This window comes from Phoca vitulina, unplaced genomic scaffold (genome assembly GCF_004348235.1).
Source record: "Phoca vitulina isolate PV1807 unplaced genomic scaffold, GSC_HSeal_1.0 scaffold79, whole genome shotgun sequence".
Lineage (NCBI taxonomy): Eukaryota > Metazoa > Chordata > Mammalia > Carnivora > Phocidae > Phoca > Phoca vitulina.
This window is the reverse complement of record NW_022589782.1, coordinates 5,969,596-5,992,530: the sequence shown is the minus strand read 5'-3', so window position 1 is coordinate 5,992,530 and position 22,935 is coordinate 5,969,596. Positions and strand designations below refer to the sequence as shown.

Sequence of the window (22,935 nt, the reverse complement as noted above, 5' to 3'; positions counted from 1 at the left end):
CCTCTGCCACCTGACTCTCCCAGGGTAGAGTCTCCTAGTGTGCGGGGAGCTGCAGAGCTGCCTGAGCCGGGGGTGTGTGTAAATAAAGCCCCTAAGTTGGTGCTCTTTGCCCAAATAACCAGTTTGGCTTTCTTTGGATCTCAGACTCTGGGAACTGATGACGAAAGGTTCTGACTTTGATCTTGTACCTAACTCAAAGCCTCCAGCTTGGCTCTTGTTGCCACTGGTGAAGGGTGGAGGGTGGTGGTTCTCCTGGATGCTGCAGACAGCAGTGTGAGGGAAGGAAGCACACTCTGAGCTGTGACTAGAGAAACCTGTGAAAGCCAGAAGAATTCCTTCTGCAGACTGTCCCCAAATGAATGGTTTGGCTACATCTGTGACTTTCAAACTGTTCCTTCAAGATGCCCCCTGGGGGGGTGGTTGGGGAGAGGAGGAGGACACTGTTCCCTCTGAAGTTGAGCTTTCTCTGCTTGTGCCATACTGGCCTTCCCCTTGATATTTGAAGGAAGGTAGCGCTCATCTGAACCTCTGGACCTACTTCCAAGGTTCCTTAATGGCCATTCATTCTGGGCTGTGGCTGAAAGATGAATGGTTCTCATGGAATAGTCCTGGAACCAGGCACTGTCTTGGGTCTCGCCAGAAACCAAAGCATTTCATCCCCTTGTACCAAACTGGCCTCGTTCTGAGGCACATTCAGAGGGTCTCGTGGACCGAGCTGGTCGGGCCGCGAACAGTGAGTGAGACAGCAGTGAAGTGGCAATGCGTTAGCGGAGTATTTCAGAAGTGGCCTCCCTTGCCGGAGACCTGTGTTTTCCTATTTCCAACATCTCCTCCATGTGTTAAGTGCCACCCATGGGGGTGACTGGTTTTCCTCATCAGAACTACTTACAGACTGTTGGCTGCAAAGCTTAGTGATCCAAAGCATGGACGCAGGAGTCAGATCTAGGCTGAAGTCCTGTTGCTGATGCCTGACGGCTGTGGGCACTCTGAGCTTCCGAGGGAAGTGACCTCTGAGATGGTTTCCCCATCTGTAAAATGGGGCTATCTCTACCTTACTATTTTTTTTTTTTAAAGATTTTATTTATTTTGGAGAGCGCACGCCTGAGAGTGTGTGCAAGTGGGGGGAGGGAGAGAATCCTAAGCAGACTCCCCACTGAGCACGAAGCCCAAAGCGGGGCTTAATATCATGACCTGAGCTGAAATCAAGAGTCAGATGCTTAACCGACTGAACCACCCAGGCGCCCCATCTCTACCTTACTATTAACGTTGCTTCATTTAATCCCAAGTGTGCAACATTCCTGGCATGTGATAAATGTGTTTTGCCCCTTACTCCCTGAACCGGGCCCTTAATACTACTCTACTCCAGATTTAGAAAATGCCATGAGCCTTATCTCTTGGAGATGTAGGGTATAGCTCCTCACTCCGAACTAAATCTCCGTTTCCAGCTGATAACTCTCTTGACCCTGGTTATTATAGCAACTAGAAAACTCTTTTGAGCTCGTGTTTTAAAGGATGTCCTGGGGACAGCTGGCTGGCTTACTCAGTAGAGCGTGTGACCCTTGATCTCAGGGTTGTGAGTTCAAGCCTGATGTTGGGTGCGGTGCGGAGCCTACTTAAAATTAAAAAAAAAAAAATTTAAAGGGGTGTTCTGATTTACTTTTTGGTCCCCAGAAGCAACTCTTCTTCCTTATAGAGCAGATTTTGAGGTTACTTAAAGGTAGATGAAAGTATAGGACATGGTTACTCTCTGTCCTGAGCTGCTTATGCCTCTGCTCTGAGGCTCAGCCCATTGGCTCTCTCCAGCTGTGGGTGGCTGGTGGCACTTTGCTTAGGGACTTGTGCCCGGCCCGGTAGCTGCTGTTACCACCAGTGCCTTGGACACTATCCTTCTTTTGTTCTGACTCAAATTCCCTTCTTTTTCCTTGTCCCTTGCTGGTTCTTTGTTCTTTTGGGCCCTAGTAGGGAACATCACCAAGATTGAGTTCTTGTTCGGTCATCTCACAGAGTTCATCTCTCTTCTCAAGACCTCAGTCTTGGCTCTCTGCTTCTGGAATTCTCCTACTTGTCTACACTGTCCCATCCAAATTGATGTGTCTAAATTAGTCTTTCCTCCCGAAATTAATCCCAGCTGTTCTACATTCAAAAATAGAGTCAATAGACTCTGGTCATCTTTATCCAGTTTTCTTTTCTCTGCAGTGTAGTTTGGCTCATCCCGTGTACTTGGAAACAGACGGATACTCATTGCACCCTTGTAAGAAATGTCATTCCCCGCTGCCTTGTAGAAAGTTAAAATGTGGCCTGATTTGAATAACCTCCTCTAATTAGGGACCAGCTCCCTTTGTGACCTATTACCTACCATCCTCATCCAACAAATACTTGAGTACCTACTTACTCTACGTCATGCATCGTGAAAGGGCTGAGGAATTGTACATAAGACACACATGACCCCATTGTCACTGGGGCAAGGGGAAGGAAGATGCAGAAACAAGAAGATTTTGGGTCGTGGTAAAAGCTCTGGAGAATATAAAAACCGACTGGGATGATACTTAGATTCTTAGATGGAAATTCAAAGTGTTGCTCTTGGTGAAGCAGGCTGGGGCCAGCTCACACAGGGTGGGCATCATAGAGAGTCTGAGTTTTCTTCTGAACTCAGCAGGCAGCCACTAGAGCGTTTTGAAGCAGAGAAAATTATCTTTAAGAGGTCACGTGGCCTCTGTGTGGAGAACAGATTGGAATACAGCAATGGTAGAAGTGGGGAGAACAGGTGGAAGGCAGTTGCCATAGAGTAGCTGGAAGATGATGGTGGCGTGGTCCGGGGTCGAGGTAATCAACCAAAGAATTAGAAGGAGCGTATCATGCTTGAGACCATCATGACCCGAGGGTTGGTGGACTGGGTGTGGGAGAAGAGGCCATCTTCCTGTCCTGGTTGGGCGCTACCATCCTGCGCATACGCTCTATACAGAACTCCTAGGATACAGCCACATGAGAGGGTTCTGGGCTTTCCTTCCAACCTACCCTAGCCATTAAAGGCCCAGTTCAAGCGGAACTGACTCCAAGAGGTATCCCTCCCTCCTGCAGCCCAGGGCTAGCCTCTGGTTCCCATGGTGCTCGTTCCCTGTTGAGCCAGCGTGGTAATGCCTATGGAAGCTGCTCTCCCATCCACTGTGAGCCCTTCCAGGGCTTAGAGCAAGGATGGCTATGGCATAGGAACCCGCACACTGGGCACTGACTCTCTTGACAACTGTCTTACCGGCAGGTGGTTTACTGCTTCCAGTCAATATGCCGACTTTAGATGCTCCCGAAGAGAGGCTGAGAAAATTTAAGTACCGAGGCAAAGATGCGTCTGTGAGTACCCAGCCACCACTTCACTCTATGGAGGAGCAGTGTAGTGAAAATCTCATGGTTGAAATGCATCAAAAATGGGGTGGAGCAGGGGTGGCTGGGTGGTGCAGTTGGTTTAGCATCCAACTCTTGATTTCGGCTCAGGACGTGATCTCAGGGTGGTGAGATTGAGCCCTGGTGGCTCCACACTGAGGGTGGGGCCTGCTTAAGATTCTCTCTCTCCCTACCCTTCTGCCCTTCCCCTGCTCACGTGCATGCATGCTCACGCACATGAGCACTCCTTGTCTAAAAAAAAAAAAATGGAGTGGAGGATCAGAAGGTGGGGATGACAAAGCAAATATAGCAAAATAGAGATCTAATCTAAAGAATAGATCATTTCCCCCAGGATTCTCGATGCTACTAAAGTCTATGAGTTTCTTCTGATCCAAGAAAAAGGTATATTTTGTTTTGTTTTTAATTTTAATCTCCCTCAGTCTGGCATCCAAGTAAGACTCCTGGGACGGGATCAAGGCTTGAATGACCTGTAGACTGATCCCTAATGGTGGAAATGGTCAGGGTCATGTGGAACATGTCTTCATGGACTTCATAGTCCCCAGCCGTGCCTGGATCCCCAAAGTTGGGAAGCCCTGGCCTGCTCTTCAGGGACCAATCAGCACTGAGAAGATGGGCTCAGACTCGGGGCAATGGGATGCTTTGCTCAGATGGCTCTGCAGCTGAGAGACTCCTGGCCTGCCAAGACTGTAGATAGGCTTCCTTCACTTTGGGAAGAAGTTTGACTACTTTTGTGGATGTGGTATAGTAGGAGAAAGCAGAAGTAAACCATGCTGAGACTATTTGCTGTGTGATCTTAACTCTTCCAGCCTGTTGCATCTGTAAGAGTGAAATCCGACGCTTTGATGAGTGTTCTAAAAGCTAAATGTGGTGAAAACCTGACTTCCCTGCTCTAAGGGCTCCAATTCTTTCTTTTCCTCACTAGATGAGGCGGCAACAGCGGATGGCAGTCAGCCTGGAGCTCCGGAAGGCCAAGAAAGATGAGCAGGCCTTAAAGAGAAGAAATATCACCAATTTCTCTCCTGACCCAGCTTCTGGACAACTAACCAAAGGGGTACATTGGCAATGTGGTGTTCAGGACAGTTGTGTGTGTGAGAAACACGTCCTTAGCAAGTTTCTCTGGCTTGAAAATGTTTAATAGATTCAGAACTTGCAAGTTCTAATTGAGAGTCTTTGAGGAAAGGGGTGGAGAGATCATGGTTAGAGCTGAGCTGGTGGTTTCGGAAAGCTAAAGGGCATTAGGTTTGTGGCTGTGAGTTTGGGATCTGTTTTCTGAGCAGGGTGGGGTACACAAGATGCTGCTTCTAATGGAAATTCACTTGCCACCACTTGGCCAGAAACAGGAAATGAGGGGTTATGAATGTTCTCTCTCTGTTAGAAGCATCCAGTCACTCAAGATACAAAGTCTTGCCTGGGACCCGAATGCTGTCCTCTATCTTCCATTCCCCATCCACCCCAACTTCCCTCAGTGCAAGTTCTGGGTTGATTTGCAGGCCAACACTGTTTTTGCAAATCCTTTCTGGAATGACCTGTTGGGGGAGTTTCTCTTCTTTGACTCCAATAGACTTGTATCTACATGCCTTTTATGATCTGTCACCATCTATGTCCCACCTTAGCCATCCACGTGCATCATTGCACCCTGCTGGGATTAGGACTCTTATGGGGCAGAGATGAGTTCAATCTGGGCAAGTGGGCCTGATGACACAGTAGTGGTCCTCAAACAGAATAGCTGTACACGTTCTCCAAGTTGCCTTGTGTGGTTTATTTTTTTTCTCAGTATAATGTTTTCAAGGTTTGTCCATGTTGTAACATGTGTTGGTACTTCATTCCTTTTATAGCTGATTAATACTTCATTGTATGGGGCACCTGGGTGGCTCAGTTGGTTAAGCGACTGCCTTCGGCTCAGGTCATGATCCTGGAATCCCAAGATCGAGTCTCGCACCGGGCTCCCTGCTCACTGGGGAGTCTGCTTCTCCCTCTGACCCTCTTCCTCTCGTGCTCTCTCTCTCTCTCAAATAAATAAATACTTCATTGTATGGATATACCACATTTTGTTTATCCATTCATGAGTTGGTGGACTTGTGTTTCCACTTTTTGGCTATTATGAATAATGCTGCTTTGTGCCCAAGTATTTGTGTGGACATATTTTCAATTCTCTTGAGCATACCTAGGAGTAGAATTGCTGGGTCCTATGATTATCCCATTTAACTCTTTGAGGAACTGCTTGTGGTAAACTGAATAGTGCCCCTCCCCCCCCAAATATCTCCATCTTGCAACCCCCAGAGCCTGTAAATGTTACCTTGTATGACAAAGGGGACTTTGTAGGTGTGATTAAGTTAAGGATCTTGAGATGGGGAGATTATTCTGGATTAGCTGGATGGGTCCGGTGTAATCACATCGGTCCTTATAATAAGGATGAAGGACAAGTTAGAGCAGAAGGTGATAGGACCACAGAAGCAGAGATTAGCATGTTGTGCTTTGAAGATGGAGGGAGGGGATCACAAGCCAAGGAAGGCAGGTGGCCCCACTAGAAGCTGAAGAAGGGAAGAAGACAGATTCTTCCCTCAGAGCCTCCAGGAGGAGCCAGCCCTGCCTTTAGTCCAGTGAAGCTGATGATGAATTTCTGACCTCCAGATCTGTGAAAGAATGTGTTGTTTGAAGCTACTAAATTTGTGGTGATTTTTTACAGTAACAATAGGAAACAAATAGGTAGCCAAACTATTTCCCAAAGTAGCTGTACCATTGTACATTCTGACATTCTTGCCAACACTTGTCTGTTTTCGGATTGTAGCTATCTAGTGGGTACAAAGGGCCATATTGTTACAATTTTGACATGTTTTCCTAATGACTGATGATGATCATTTTTTGATGTACTTATTGGCTATTTGTAGATCTTTTTGGAGAAATATCTCTTCAAACCCTTTGCTCATTTTTAAACTTGAGTAATTTGTCCTTCTATCATTGAGTTGTAAGAGTTCTTTATTCTGTCTATTCTGGAGACTAGACCCTTACCAGATATGATTTGCAGATATTTCTTCTTATTCTGTGGATTGTCTTCTTACTTTCTTGGTAGAATCCTTGGAGCACAGAAGTTTTAAATTTTGAAACTGCTCAATTTGTCCACTTTTGTCTTTGGTTGCTTGTGATTTAGACATCATATTTAAGAATCCATTGACTGCTCCAAGGTCACAAAGATTTATGTCTGTTTCCTTCTAAGAGTTTTATGGTTTTAGCTCTTATGTCTAGACCTTTGATCCATTTTGAGTAAATTTTTGTAAATGGTGTGAGTAGGGGTCCAACTTCATTGTCCTGCATGTGGATACCTTGTTGTCCCAGCATCATAAGGCCATCCTCTCCCCTATTGAATAGCCTTAAAACCCTTGTCTAATAACAATTGATCGTAAATGTGAGAGTTTATTTGTGGACTCTGGATTCTCTTCCATTGATCAATATGTGTATCCTATGTCAGCACAACACAGACTTGATTGCTGTAGCTTTGTAGTAGGTTTTGAAATTGGGAAGTGTCTTCCAACTTAGTTCTTTTTTTTTTTTTTTTCAAGATTATTTTGGCTATTTGGGATCTCTTGCATTTCCATATAAATTTTAGAACCAACTCGTCAGTTTCTTCTATAAAGAGAGCTCAGATTTTAATGGAGATTACACTGTATCTATAGATCAATTTATGAGTATTGCCATCTTGACAATGTTAAGTCTTCTAATTCATGATCATGGGAATTTTTTAAATTTATTAGATCCCCTCTAATTTTTTTTTATAGTTTCAGCATATAAGTCATGTACTTTTGTTAAATTTATTCCCAAGTATTTTATTCTTTTTGATGTCATTGAAAATAAAATTGTTTTCTTAATTTCAACTTTGGATTGTTTATTGCTAGTATATAGAAATACAAGTGATTTTCATATGTTAATCCTGAAGCCTAGCTGAGCCTCTATTTGTGTGTGGGGGGGGATTCCTTAGGATCTCCCATATACAAGTTCTTGAATTTTGCAAATAGCAATAATTTTCTTTTTCCAATCTGGATGACTTTTTTTTCTTCTTACCTAATTAGTCTGTCTAGAACTTCCAATACAATGTTGAATAAAAGCAACAAGAGTGGATGTCCTTATCTTGTTCCTGACCTTAGGGGGAAAACTTTCCATCTTTTACTGTTAAGTATGGTGCTAGCTGTGTGGGATTTTATTAGATGGCTTTATCAGGTTGAGGAAGTTGGCTTTTATTTCCAGATTGCTGAATGTTTATTATCATGGAAGTGTGCCTGAATTTTGTCAAATGCTTATTCTGCATTTTCTGAGATGATTGTCTGCTTTTCCCCCTATATCCTATTAATATGACCTACTATGCTGATGTTCATATGTTGAACTGCCCTTGCCTTCCTGGATTAAATCCCAGTTGGTCATGATGTATAATCCTGTTCATATGTTGATGCATTTTGTTTCCTAGAATTCTTCTTCCTGAGATTAGGTGTTTTTCCTGAACAATCTCTTTTTGGCTCAAAGAAAACAAATTGTGACAAGCCTTTGGTCAATTTCTAGAGTTCAGAAGGTTGATCTACTTGTGTTGGTTTTCTTGTTTTTATGGAGGAGAGAATTTTTGGAGGTCCTTACTCTGCCATTTTTGCTGGTCATCACTAACATGCTCTTACTGCAGGGGATGAAAAGGTGGTGGGGATCCAAGTGATGATAGGAATTACCCCTTCCCCAGAGCATGGGGAGTGTCCCACAGATTCATGAGACCTATAAGACCACCAAGTATTCTTCTCTCCCCTAAGGTAGACCAATGTGCAGATTGGGACATATTGTCCAAGTCAGCCTGTTCTAATCAGATAGATGGCTGGACTAGATGACCTTCATGGTTCCTGTGGGCAGAGACTCTGACTTAAATGTGTCTCTCTTTGCAGGTCAGCCTCACCCTGCAAGAAATAATCAATGGCGTGAATGCCTCAGATCCAGACCTATGTTTCCAGGCCACCCAGGAAGCCAGGTACCACCAAACAGACTTCTGCGGTTTATAGGTTCCTAGCTAGAAATGAGCTCCGGTGGCCTATTTGGTTTTGTGGCAATGGCAAAATGCCCACACAATATAAGAAGAGGCAAGTCCATTCAAAAGCGAGACTAAATCATTCCTCTACATCATCCTTGAGAAGAACTTAAGATATGCAAGTGTTGTCAGAGATGAATTGCTTAATTTAAATTGGCCTCTATAGGAATCTCAACTCATAGATAATACCTAAAGGGAAAAATGTTGCTTTGTCATTGCAAAGTGCTATAGACTGGATTTTAGGATATTAAGTAGCTCTGGCCCAGATGTTAGTCTCATCTGATAGCTAGGAATGCCAAGAACACTTATAAGGAAGGTTCTTAATATCAGCTTCACATGACTTGTGTATATGTGCACGTGTGTGTGTATATATCTATAATTTTTTTCCCTCTTTCATTGCAAAGAAAAATGCTGTCCCAGGAAAGGAACCCTCCTCTAAAACTGATTGTTGAAGCAGGGCTCATTCCCAGGCTGGTGGAGTTCCTGAAGTTGTCACCTCACCCCTGCTTGCAGTTCGAGGCAGCCTGGGCTCTGACCAACATTGCTTCTGGGACTTCAGAGCAGACTCAAGCCGTTGTGGAAGGTGGGGCCATCCCACCTTTGGTTGAGCTCCTGTCTTCCCCCCACATGACTGTGTGTGAACAGGCAGTGTGGGCTCTTGGGAATATAGCAGGTGAGACTCTCCCTTGGGGTGGCAGTGGGGGGGGGGCTGAAACCAGTGGGTCAGGTGTCTGGCATGCTATGCGAGTTCTTTGGGTAGATAAAGATTCAATATTCTCAGTATAAATATCTAGAAACGCTGGGAAGAGTACACCAGGCTTTTCCAAAATCCAGAGTCAATTTCAGAGGCCAACAATTAAAGTGGCGGCCAGATGATGCAATGTGTCCCGAAGCTACAGGCTGCCTGGTGACATCTGTCAATACTGGGGTCCTGCAGCCTCAGGTCTTAATGGCTTTGGGAACAAAAGACAAGTCTGACTCGTGCAGTATTTAGGACAGACCCTTGCATCACCCAGGAGCCTGAAAGAATTCTACCTCCAGTGAAAGTCGCCAAGGGAACATACCAGAGAAGTGTGTGCTCAGTGTGGGGTAAAGGTCTCCCCTGTAAACGCAGTCCCAAAATGGCCTTGTGAATTTGGGGCTTGATGCTGTATTCCCTGCCTGGTCCAGGAAAGCATAAAGTGAGGAGTTACTGCTGCAGGGTTGGAAGCTCCAGGATTCCTGGCTGAATATAAATACGATGCTCTTGGGGGGATATGAACTCAATTGGGCCCCTCAGGATTTTGACAAATTAAGATCAGCCAAATATTAGCAGTTTCAAGTTCAGAGAATCAACAACCCACCATGACTGAGTCAGCAGAAACAAACAGTATGATTAGGCCTCCAAGGACTTCAGATACTGGGATTAGCAAACACAGAATATAAAATAAGTCTGCTTGTTAAATGCTTGCAGTAAAGGAAGCACCTATTATATAGACTTAGTCTCTCATTTTGCTTGGTTCAGTAAGGAACAGGCAAAATTGGGTGGTGTAAAGTAACCTATGCCTTGCCTTCATGGTTGAAGAATTATAAACGTAGACTTCTAAGGTCTCAAATCGGTATTCTCGCCTGAGAAGCAGATAGCAGGTGGCTAGCATTGACTCATCTCCCAGGCTAGATTCTGAGTTGCATTTGGAAGTTTCCACCCCATGCCAGAGTCTCCTGGAAAGACCATTTGGCCTGCAATAGCCAAATTCATCTTCCTGAGAACTGTGTTGTGCAGTGTCACCAGCATTTAGAGTCTTGAGGGCACGTTCCGGGCCCACTGGCTAGCTCCTTTAGGTGTCCACAGATTGCTTATAATGGTCTCTGCTATGTGGTGTCTGCTTTTCGTGTTTGACCTATCTACCCAACTGACATGATGGAGACCCAGGATCTAGTTCATGGCTATACTATGTACTTGTCCAGCCCAGGAATGTGTTTTGGCTTCTCACCCCTTGCACAGGGTTTTAAAAAATTAGTCACTTAGTCCAGGATTCTCTTTGCTCCCTGTTCGAATCTCACATTCTTTTTTTTTTTTTTTTTAATTTTTAAAGACTTTATTTATTTGAGAGAAAGAGAGCAAGCGAGAGAACATGAGTGGGGTGAAGGGCAGAGGGAGAAGCAGACTCCCTGCTGATCTGGGAGCCCGATGCGGGGCTCCATCCCAGGACTCTGGGATCATGACCTGAGCCGAAGGCAGACACTTAACTGACTGAGCCACCCAGGTGTCCCCTGAATGTCACATTCTTAACTATTTGTAGGTGATGGCCCAGAATTCAGAGACCTCGTTATCTCGAGCAATGCCATTCCACATCTGCTGGCCCTCGTTTCATCAACCATACCAGTAAGTATTTTTAAAGTAGAAGAACTAGCTAGGTAACAAGTTTCTGAAATTGGGGGAGTACTTTCAAGTTAATGCTAGGTCATACAGTTGCTGCCTTGCCCCTTAGGACAGCAATTATGAGCAAGGCCTAGGACTGAGTATTACATTGGGCAGAGATGGATCCTCATTTGGCCCCAAGGGCAATAGTGCTAGTTTTTCTTCAGGGGGCATTGGAAGAGGTCCATTAAAGTTTTTCTAAGCTTACAATCCTGCAAAAGTAGATGGGGCACAGACAGTTAATGGGTCACCAGTTCTGTTCCTAGGTACCAGGTCTAGGTTCGAAGCTTAGAGTCAAAGTTGATTGATGTGGCAACAACAGGGAACCCCCTTGGGAAAATGTTGGTTCTATATTTGCCCCAAACAAAAATGAAGGGACGGTAGCTTCAAAAAGCCCAGGGAATACCCATCCCTCAAGGTGGGAGAAAACCTGACATGGTGGGACCAGTAAGAGGCTGGCATGATTAAGGAGTTTGCAAGGAGAGAGCAGAGCGAGATGACAAGTAGGATGAAGGACTTAGACATCCACCTGCTGGCAGAGGCAAGCAGGAAGTGAAGTGATCTGATCTTTTGGGAAGACCCTTCTGGCTGCTTGTAAAGTGAGAGCGGAGCGAGCTGGGATGCTGCCATGCTGGACACGGGGGAGTGGAAGAAGCAAGAATGCCCTTGGTTTCAGGTTAGGTTGTTTAGATGACTGTCCTCCTAGAGAAATGGGGAAGATGGAGGGAAGAAGGAATCTGAGCGTCAGTTATACATGTTAAGTTGAAGCAAGTAAGAGGCACCATTGCAGCAACGTCAGGTGGATGGATAATGCAGTCCAGATGATGGCGCGTGCATTCGTCATCCAGCTAGGCAGGATCAACTAGAGCAGGGGCCAGCTGCTTGCTTTTGTAAATAAAGTTTTATTGGAGCACAGCCATCACCATTTCTTTATACCCATGCTGTCTGTGGCTTTTGTAATGTTACAAGGGCAGAGAGGACTAGTTGCAACAGAGACCCTATGGCCCATAAAGCTGGACATGTTTATTCTCTGGCCTTCTGCAGAAAAAGTCTGCCAACCCCTGACCTAGAGTAGAGCCTGGGACCAAGTCTCGAGGGCTCTGACAATCAGAACTCAGGCAGAGTCTGCCCAAAAGACTGAGAAGGAACAGCCCGTTTGGCAAGAGAAATGCAGGTTTGGTGTCATAGGTGCCAAGAAGAGCTGTTCCAAGGCGGGTACTAAAGACTGCCAAGGGGGGCAGGAACTTCAGGACTGAGAAGGCAGCTGTTGGATTTAGTGGCTTGGAAGAAGCCGATTTCATCACTCAATGCAAAGAAGTAGGGGCAGAAATCAGACTAGAAGGAGTGGAAGAACAAATGCGAAGCTGCAAGGTAGACAGTGAATAGAGATGCATCCTTGAGGGTGGACTCTGGAAAAATAGAAGCAGGATGATGGCTAGAGAGGTGGAGGGTCCCAGAGTGTGGGAGGGATCGGGGGGAGAGGTGATCGTGGGGATAGAATCTTCAAAGGCAAAAATGGGATCCAGATGCGGGGTAGGAGGACTGACCCTCCAACAAAGATCAGGAATGTGGTTACCACATGTTGGTAGGGTGACTGGCTGATGGGCAGACCAAGTAACTCCTGCTTGACATTTGTTTTGTCAATGAAAAATGAAATTGGTCATCAGCTGAGTCAAGGTGGGGGTGGATTTTTGAAGAATACAAGGAAACCTCCACCTAACATTTGGTCTCCCTAGTATGCATCACTATTGAGAACAGATTCTGCATGAAGCTCAAACGCTTTGCTTCATGCTGGTTAATAATATTGATCAGGGATGGCAAAGAAACAAGCCATTGGCATTTTTCCTCCTTTGCACCCGTTGCTGGAAGCAGTCTCCTTGTTACAGATCACATTTCTGCGGAACATCACGTGGACCTTGTCCAACTTGTGCCGAAACAAGAACCCTTACCCTTCCGTGAAAGCCGTGAAGCAGATGTTGCCCGTCCTATCCCACCTCCTGCAGCACCAAGACAGCGAGGTTCTCTCGGACACCTGCTGGGCCCTGTCCTACCTCACTGATGGCTCCAACGAGCGCATCGGCCAAGTGGTCAACACAGGGGTCCTGCCCAGGCTGGTCCAGCTCATGAGCAGCTCGGAGCTCAATGTCTTGGTAAACATCCCTGGTCCTGTCTGTCTCTGTCTGGGCCTTCAGACGAGAATGTGTGAGTCATACTTCCTTGAACAAGACCTCTCCCAGTCCCGGTCTTCCACAGTTGGGTCTCATACTTTATCTAGAACAAAGCTTGTCATCTACATTTCCCTGGTCTCTGCTACTCTCTAGCTAAAGACTTGAATCTATTTTGATCTGAAGTCCTAGTGGATGTTAAATAACTCACTTGTCTTAATCTGATAACTAGAAAAACTAGACAAGCACCAAATTAAAATAATCCCTCCACTCAGTAAACTATTCTTTTGTGGCCTTTCCTTCTAGGGGTCTGTGCATGTGGATATTAACAAGTTGGCTAATGCAGTGTGTGTGTGTGTGCACGCGCACATGTGTGTATAAACATAAAGCTTGTTGTAACATTTGAATTTCTTACTCAAGGATAAAAAAAATCCCTCTTATCCTCTCCCCAGTTTGTTTTTAGACCACTTCAGCATAGGTAAAATGAAAAAAAAAAAAAAAAACCTAACATCAAATACTTTGCTATGATATGAAACGTGTCCCTCACATAATACGCTTCTTGAAGATATGCCTTGAAACACGGGTGGCCCTTTTGATTTCTGTGGCTAATGTTGTATTTTTATGCAGCCTTAGTGATCATCTACGCCTAGATTAGCATAGTATTCCTCAGACGTCAAGGTTAGTTTGGGGATAGTATTGGGGAGAGGGAGGGTACAAGAAGAATATAAGAAGCTGCTTGTCCTGGGGGGTCTAGGGCCCATTTGGAGTCGTCCTGCCAAGGCTGTGATGGGCCTACAGCACTGCTTCACCTCTCGCTTGAGTAGCAAATACCCAGCATAAAAGGCTAGGAAAACTCTAGAACTGTTGATGGTCTGTGTGGGGGTGGTCACTGCGGTGCAGAGAAACCAAAATAAATGCACAGTCAGCCCTCAGAGGATGCTTGTCTTGAGCCCAATTGCAGATCCATCCTGGGGACCTTCAGAGTTGAGAGGGAGTTTGTGAATACAACAACAACAAAAAATGCCGTTGGGCTCTCATTAGCTCCAATTAAATATACAATAGAAACTTGACACTAGTGCTAAATACAAATTCAGTAGAAGTTATTACATTATAAACCTTATAATCAATTTAGGGATATTCCCAGTGTAAGGATACAAAAAGGACAGCATTATTTCTTAATAAAGGCATCCCTGGACCTCTATCTTACGTGAGCCGGAACTATTGAGAGGCTAGCAAGTACCTTTAAACTATGCAAATGGCCATGGATGTGCTGAATTAATAGGGATCATGGATTTAGTCGTTATTCACGGGTTTCCCGAGCGCCATCAACATAGCATGACGAATATGGGGGAATGCACAGAGCTTGGTGATGGTCCCCGTCTGTTACCATAAGTTTGCAATGCTTGGTTACATGTATAGCCTTGCTCTTCCAGACCCCCTCCCTCCGCACCGTGGGGAACATCGTCACGGGAACGGATCACCAGACCCAGGTGGCCATCGACGCGGGCATGCTGAACGTGTTGCCCCAGCTCCTGATGCACCCCAAGTCCTCCATCCAGAAGGAAGCAGCTTGGGCCTTGAGCAACGTGGCTGCAGGGCCTCGCCAGCACATCCAGCGGCTGATAGCTTGCGGCATGCTGCCTCCTTTGGTGGCTCTGCTGAAAAACGTAAGTGGTGCGCTCCGTGTCCGTGACAAGAGGCTATTTTCCGATCGGCCCTGTGTTGAACTCCTTCAGTAATTCAGAGACAGGCTAAGAAGCAAATTAATTGAGATCACAACAGAGCTGTGAAACCGTGGTTTCCTCACTCGCCCTGGAAACAGGAAGAGGCATCCCGTTTGGGACAAACCATTAAAGATGTAGGAGACTTAACAGGCATTGTTCAGTGAAAAGGCGATCCCCCACAGCTCCAATATTAAGAAAAAATTTTGAGCTGGTAAATACTGGCTTATCTTTAGTGTTAAAAGAATGTGCCATCCACTCTACTTGCTAAAAGGGGGAGGGGTTTGTTTTGTTTTAGGAGGAAAAACATACCAGGTTATGGTGATATTATACACTGAAGAAAGTGGCCTTTTCAGTGTAAAAATCACATCAATTAGAGTGGTAATATACACTGAAAATCCAGATGTAAAAGTGGAAATACAATAAAGCTTCCTTCTTCCTCCTGATTCCCACTTCCCTTGCCTGGGACAACTACTATCTGTCGGCATTTCTTTTTGTCACCTTTGAATGGATGAGCTCTGTTTAAATCATTTACATGTGACACAAGCCAGGAGTGGGGCAGTCTTCCTGGGGGCGGGGAGGCAAGTGGAGTAGGATGGGAAAAAGAAGCTGCTGGTGGGGTGCCTGCCCTCAGGTTAGATGGTGGGTTCCCAGGTGTGCCACCCAAATCAAGGTTCAACCCAATCCATCAGATGCTTCCTATCCTGTGTGTGTCCGTGAGTCTGTACATATTCTAAGCAGAACATCCAGTCATGAGTCAAGGAGTAGTCTTATTTCAAGCTGCCTTTTGAACTACAACTGGCTTGGAGCCAGATGTTGTTTTGGTTATCGGTATGTTTTTGTTTTTTTTAAGTTGAGGTCACAGTTCTTCCCCAGCCATAAAATGGGAATAATTCCTTCTGCCCGGGGATAGAAGGATCTACAATAAATGACTCCCATATCTCTGGGCGAAGTGTTTCTTATAAATGCAAGGGATACATTGAGTGAGGTTTCAGTGGCCTTCCTCCGTCACCTCCGGGCTGGCTCAGTCCCTGAGATCACTTCTGTGTGCTCAGCTTTGTAGCTGGGGAGCTTCTTGTCCGTAGTTTTCCTGTAACAGAAAGACCAGAAATGTTGAACTAGGTCACTATAACCTAAAATTCCAAGCATAATGCCTACTTTTCCCATAACCTGACCTAAGGAAATGAGTCTACTTCAAACTTAAAACCTCCCTCTAAGGCCCCACGGAAGTCTGTCTGCCTCCGTCTGGGCTTCTCAAAGATGCTGTCTTCTGCTCAAGAACTAGAGGCAGGATGCCAAGGTGTTCCATGTAAATTGCACAGACCATCCTGGCTGTCCCTAGCCTACCTAGAAATTGAACTAAGGGGCGCCCTGGGTGGCTCAGTCGTTGAGCGTCTGCCTTAGGCTCAGGTCATGGTCCCAGGGTCCTGGGATCGAGCCCCGCATAGGGCTCCCTACTCAGCGGGAAGCCTGCTTCTCCCTCTTCCCCTCCCCCTGCTTGTGTTCCTTCTCTACTGTGTCTCTCTCTGTGAAATTAATAAATAAATAAAATCTTAAAAAAAAAAAAAAGAAATTGAACTAAGCATCACTGTATTTAAGTTCCTCAGGATCTATAAAGAATGTAAATGTTCTCTTTCTGCAGGGAGAATTTAAAGTCCAGAAAGAGGCCATTTGGGCCGTGGCTAACTTCACAACTGGAAGCACCATAGACCAGTTGATCCAGCTTGTCCACTCTGGCGTCCTGGAGCCACTGGTGGATCTGCTTACCGTCCAAGACACCAAAATTGTTATCATCATCCTTGATGTACTCTCTTTTATCCTCCAGGTGAGCTGTTCTAAGCAGGTTGGTTTTTAAATAGCAGTCTCCGAATTTGAGGCATTAATTTGGTTCTTAAAACTCACATGTGGATGCTCTTTCTACTCCTTCACCCCTCCTCCTGGTATCCTATGGGTAACAAAAACAAGAGGACTTTCAAAGAAGGTCCCTCTTCATTGTTCAAATGAGTGACTGTGTGCCCAGCATTGTTTCAGATGCTCAGGATACAACAGAACAACGTCCTTGCTCTGATTGAACTTATGTATTAATGGAGAGGGAAACAGACACAACAGCTGAGAGTTTATCTGCTAAAAGGACTGTCACTGATGGCTCAGAGTGGGGAGAGCATGATGATCCCTTGTATGTAGTCATCAGGAGAAACTTGTCTCAGGAAGAACATTTATGCAAAGCCCTGAGAGGAGTGAAGTGAGTGAGTCTTGTGGATATCTGGGGAAGAGCACTCAGGATGAGTGGGAGCAAATGGATAGAAGGTGGTAGTCAGGCTCAGAGCATCCAGATCACATGAGGTGTGGGAGAACTTCAGCTTACTCTGAGTGAGATGGAGAAACCAATCAAAGGTTCAAAGCAGGGGAAAGAGTCCATGAACCACATGGCTGGCTCTTCTAGAAGGCTAAAACATAGGATACACTCAAAAGAGCAGCAGCAGGAATAGATCTTGAAACTGACTCCAGAGACTTGAATTAGAGATCTAGAAAAGCCTTATTTCTGGAAGAAAGCCAGTGTTCATAAACCATTTGTGTCAGTTCTGTATTGCTGCATAATTGATTACTCCCTAGTGGTCTAGAACAAACATTTATTATGTCACCTAGTTTCTGGGGTTAGGAATCTGGGGGCAGCTTAGCTGGATGGTTCTGGCTCAGGGTTTCTTAGGAGGTTCGAGGTGTCAACTGGGGCTGGTCTCATCTGAAGGCTTGATGGAGGTTGGAGGATCAGCTTCCAAGAAGGCTCACTCACATGCCTGGAAAGTTATTCTCACTACATGGACCTCTTCATAGGACCATATGTGTGTCTTTACATCATGGCGACTGGCTTTCTCTGGAACAAGTGATCTAGGAAAGCAAGATGGGAGCCCCGATGGCTTTTATAATCTAGCCTTGGAAGTCATTTCAACAACATTCAATTGGTTACACAGATCAACCCCACTCAAAATGGGAGGAAACTATACAAGGGTGTCGAATACCAGGAGGTAGGGATCATCTGAGGCCATCTTGAAGGCTGGCTATATTCATTTGGTTCAGGTCCTTTTATATGCAACTAAGCTGTTTGAAAAATTTCAAAGTAACACCAGGGGACTCCTTTTAAAAGCTCACTTTAAGCATCCTTTTCATGTAACTGTCTTGGAAAGAACTGACCTGAGTCAGGAACAGATCTGAAAGAGCACCCAATTAGACACTAAGATTGAGCAAATCACACAGATGAAGAATAGAGACTTGGCCACCCGTAGACAAGGTTGCATAAAATGACATAACACGTTTGTGAAAGTACACTTGTGGGCATTAGAAATTTAACTTCATCTGTTTCATTTGAACTAAACATTTGGGATTTTTTTTTTCCTTGGGGGGGAGTCTGGGAAAACCACATCTGATAGACCAGAGAGAAGCACTGGAATAGCAGGTTAGGAGGACGAGGCAGGAGAGAGCCTCAAATGGGCAGCAGAGTGTAGCTGAAGTTCTTTGAAGTGACTTTGGAGCCGTTTGCTGTGGTGTCGACATCCATAATCCTTCTCCAGAGCTCTGACTGCCCTTGGTCATCCCACACTCCCCAGTGTTCTTTCTGAGGCTAACCTAGCACATTGGTCCCACCTCGGTTTCTTTGCTCAAAGCCAAAAAACTCATTTTGGACTTGCGGATAGGACTAGAGTGTGTCAGGGTTTAGACACACAGTGCACACTCTGATCAGGTAGACAGTGTGGCCTAAATCATGCTTAATTTGAACCACAGGAGGTTTTCTTATTACTGCTCACGAAATAGAGAGCAGAGCCCTTCAGGAGTTGACACCAAAGCCTTTTCTTTATTTCTCTTCACTTCCCCCAGATAGACTGTTTAGCTGAATTACTCCCTCTTCTCCTAATATGCAACACGTATTCCTTCACATCTTTGTCCTTGCCCCTCCTTGTTTTGGGAATGCCATGATTATCCTATGGTTGACCCTGGCACAGCATTGTTCATCAAGAACATGTGCTACTTTCCAAGTCTTTTATGCACATCTTCTATAACTTAAACCACCGATCATCTATATTCTGCTTTCTTAAATTATTTACCTGTCTGCCCTAAGAACGTGAGTTACAAAAAGGCCTTTTCTAAATCCTATCTTGATCTCTAGTTTTGTAGGCCTTGCCACGGTATATGTACAAATGTTTGAGTGAAGGAATAGCCCTAGATGATAAATCCAACGATCCGCATTGGATTAAATCCACTCATGTTACTTGTTTCCAGGGACCTGGTTATTTGCCGTGGTGTTACTAAGGGTCCCCTTAGTCTTACCTCTTAAGGCTTTTCCAGCGAGGGCAGGGCCAGAACACCTGCATTTAAATAGCATTACTTGAACATTCTTTCAAACTGTATTTTAAACAATTTCCATTAATTATAAGGGAGATAACTATTAAACAGTAATAGCAATGTATTTATGGAGGGCAGCATACTTGGCAAAAATTGTATTTTGTGCAATTGATATAAACCTAAATATATGTACTATAAATATCTAAAAGGGGAGGAAGATCCTGAAATCTTTTTTTTTTTTTTTTAAGAGGAGAGAGAGAAGAGGGGGTGGGGAGAGGGAGAGAAAGAATCTCAAGCAGGCTCCATGCCCAGCATGGAGCCCAACATGGGGCTCGATCTCACAACCCTGAGATCATGACCTGAGCTAAAATCCAGAGTTGGACGTTTAACTGACTGAGCCACCCAGGTGTCCCTGATCCTGCAGTCTTAATGAGGGAAGAACTGTGGCTGCCATTCTGGAACAGGAGCCTTTGGTCTGACTCCACGGTGGTGAAGCTCTACCTCCGAAGGGCTTTTGCCCAGAGTCTTGCTTTTCCTTTATGTCCACAGGCAGCAGAGAAGCTTTCAGAGAAGGAAAACCTGTGTCTTCTGATAGAGGAAATGGGTGGCATTGATAAAATTGAGGCTTTGCAACTTCATGAGAACCCTCAGGTTGCCCTGACTGCTTTGAACATTATTGAGAACCATTTTTCTGAGGTAAGTGACTTCAGAGTGGAAAGGAGTGCCCACACCTCCTGGCGTGCTGCCTTAGCAGGTGATCATTGGGCAGGTGCCCATGCTTCTCCTGTGAGCTGGGCTTCTCTCTATGACTTAGCTCTGAGTTTCTCCCCCAACCATGCTGACTGGGCCGCCTTTGAGTGGCAGCTTCCTGGCTCCTGGAGACCATTCTAGTCCCATAAAAGCTTGTCCTGCTACCTCTGGTTTAGAATTTTTTTGTTTTGTTTTTTTGTCCCCCCCCCCACTTCTTTTGATGGGGATGGACAGATGGATGGACAGATGGACAGGATATGATGCTGAAGTGATTATTTTTTTCTTTTTTCTTTTTTTTTACTGAGAAACACAAACAACTAAGACAGGCCCAGATTTTGAAAAACATTTTGGTACTTAACACATTTTGTCTCTTCCCAGAAGATGGGGTTTGGGATAAACTGTACACAGGGCTTTTAACTTCTCTGCGGGAGCAGGGAATAATGATCAGACAGCATTAGACACTTCCTTAAACCATTTTTTATTATAATGTGTAACATAAAAGTTTACCGTTTTAACCACTTTTGAGTGTACAGCTCAGGGTCCTCAAGTACCCTCACATTGCTATGTAGCCATCACCAGCATCCTCTCTAGAACTTTCCCATCTTTGCAAAATGAAGCTCTGTCCCCATTAAACATTAACTCCCCATCCTTCTTCCCTACACCGCCCCCAACCCTGGCAACCACCATTTAACTTTTCATCTCTGTGAATTTGACTACTCTAAGTACCTCATATAAGTAGAATCCTACAGTATTTTTTCTTTTATGACTGGTTCATTTTACTCAGCATAATGCCCACAAGGTTCACCCATGTTGCAGCAGGTGCCAGAATTTCCTTTATATTTTAGGTTGAGTAATATTCCACTGTGTGGATAGATGACGTTTTGTTTATCCATTAATCATAGATATTCACTTGGACTGTTCTTTTGACTCTTGTGAATAATGTTGCTATGAAAATGGAAGTACAAGTATCTGTTCAAATTCCTGCTTTCAGTTCTTCTGAGTGTATATACAGAAGTGCAATTGTTGGGTCATACAGTAGTTCTATTTTTAATTTTTGAGGAACCACTATACTGTTATCCATAGTGAATGCGCCATTTTACATTCTCACCAGCAATGCATGAGGGTTCCCATTTTCCAACATCCTTGCAATACTTGTCTGTTTTTTTGATCATAGCCATCCTAATGGGTGTGAAGTGGTATCTCATTGTGGTTTTGTGTTGCATTTGCATTAGATATTTTTCATAGGAAGAAGGTGAGCTCAAAGTTCTTAAGTGGCCAGGAGGCTAGGGGTTTATAGAGTGAGTGACACCCCGTTAGGCATCAAACTTGAATCAGCAAAATCCAGAGCCGTACAATAAATATGACCAGGTTGGTGGTGTGTTGCTACCTGAGGGTAGCCAATACTGGTTTGGGACCAAGAGGATGCTCTCAAAGCAGAGAGGACCCAGAACAGCAATCAGCATCTTCTGGGTTAAGGCTCCTACGAACACCTTGTAATTTAGGAAACCCATCTCTTAAAGGAGGTTCAGATCTCTAGGACTCATCCAAGGGCTCCAGGCTAAAGACTTCTGATTTGGAAGTAACAGCTACATATGCTGTGTCCTTACTCACTGTAAGGGCACTGTTCTGCGCATCAAAACTGCACTTAAAAATAAGCTAGACATAAGAACACAAATACTGTGTGCCTTCACTTACATCAGGGACCTAGAAGAGCCAAACTCAGACATGCAGTAGAATGGTGAGTGCCAGGAGCTGGGGGAGAGAAGGAAATAGGGAGCTAATGTTTAGTAGGTACAGAGCTTCAGTTTGAAATGACAAAGTTCTGCAGATGGATGGTAGTAGTTGCACAGAAATGTGAACATAATGCCTCTGAGCAAATGGTTAAAAATGGCAGATTTGATGGTATGTATGTTTTACCACACACACAAACTGCATTTAAGATCCAGCCTGAGAAATATTTCTGTGCTCCTCTTCTCTGGGGGAGACTTGAGGCCGATTTTAGAGCAAATTGCTAACCCACAGACGATGTTGAGGAGTCAGCTGTGCGGCCATAATGTGCCGGGAGCCTCCAGGTATAATAGCGTCTCTTCTTCCCTGAAGGGAGAAGAAAGTGGCACAGTATTACCAGCCCTGGACCAAGATCATGAATTCTTAAACCGCTTAACAAAGCAATACCAAGGCCCCACGACTCCTAAATCAAGGAGCAAACCCTAATGGGTAACTTCTTTAAGAACCTTCTATGTCTTGGCATGGCACAGGTGTAAAGCTTTTTAAACTAAATGTTAATAAAATTTTCGACACCTTCACCTCCATCTATCAAAAATGCCGTTAAACTGCTTATGTCTTAAAGTCCTGTGGAAGTCATCTCCTAAGAATGTGTGGTTTAGTGGTAACCTTTAACTATCTTGAAGACCCTGAGAACAGAGTAGAATGGTCTATAGCTATCTAGACAAATTTTGACTTGTAGACTTGGTTTAACCAGCAATTCTTATAGTTTTTTCCCCTTTCCTTTTCATTGTCATGGAATGCCTGTAAATAGAGAACATTCTTCAGGGAAAGCTGTGTGGACGATAGTTAAAAGGAGAGTGAGAGTAGGATGGGAAGGACCTAGGAACACGATACTAGGCAGCGTTGTGATGGATGTGGGATACACTTTAAGGAGGACTGGACTTGATTTGTATTATTTGAGTGTAGAGGTGGATCAAGTTCTACTGGCCTCTAAAGCATCACACCAAAAGGTCATGCCCAAAGCAGGTCTTCGCTGGTCCTTGACAAGTGAGGAGGAAAACTATGTGGGAGTCCATCTAAAATACTGCTGGAAGACCATTCATGTTCTCACAAACATCTCATTGAGTGGTGAGAACAAATCTGCGATTTAGTGGACATTAGATATTCCAATATGTATCCTCATCAACTTCTGGAGTGACCATGCTCGCTGCTGAGAGCTGTGTTGGTGGGATGGGATCCTCAGTGTTTTGCTCTCCACATGGAAATCCTTTTCAACTCCCTCTTTCATTCATCAGCTCAGGACATCCTAGCTTGGTACATCCCTGACCAAGCAGAATCCCACTCAACAAGGACTTTGCATCTTAGACCCAGGGATTGAGTGCAGAA

General features: G+C 44.7%; 1 protein-coding gene across 1 annotated transcript in view; it reads left to right on the top strand.

The window, feature by feature from the left end:
• KPNA7 (karyopherin subunit alpha 7) overlaps positions 1–22,035 on the top strand; it is a 113,816-nt gene extending 91,781 nt beyond the window's left edge. The window contains exons 4-13 of the mRNA XM_032394097.1: positions 3,257–3,345; positions 4,319–4,447; positions 8,310–8,392; positions 8,854–9,122; positions 10,732–10,814; positions 12,737–13,000; positions 14,449–14,682; positions 16,379–16,561; positions 19,621–19,767; positions 21,922–22,035. Of these exons, the coding sequence (XP_032249988.1) occupies positions 3,257–3,345; positions 4,319–4,447; positions 8,310–8,392; positions 8,854–9,122; positions 10,732–10,814; positions 12,737–13,000; positions 14,449–14,682; positions 16,379–16,561; positions 19,621–19,767; positions 21,922–22,035 (1,595 nt within the window). The remainder of the gene's footprint in view (positions 1–3,256; positions 3,346–4,318; positions 4,448–8,309; positions 8,393–8,853; positions 9,123–10,731; positions 10,815–12,736; positions 13,001–14,448; positions 14,683–16,378; positions 16,562–19,620; positions 19,768–21,921) is intronic.
• The last annotated feature ends 900 nt before the right edge of the window (positions 22,036–22,935 follow it).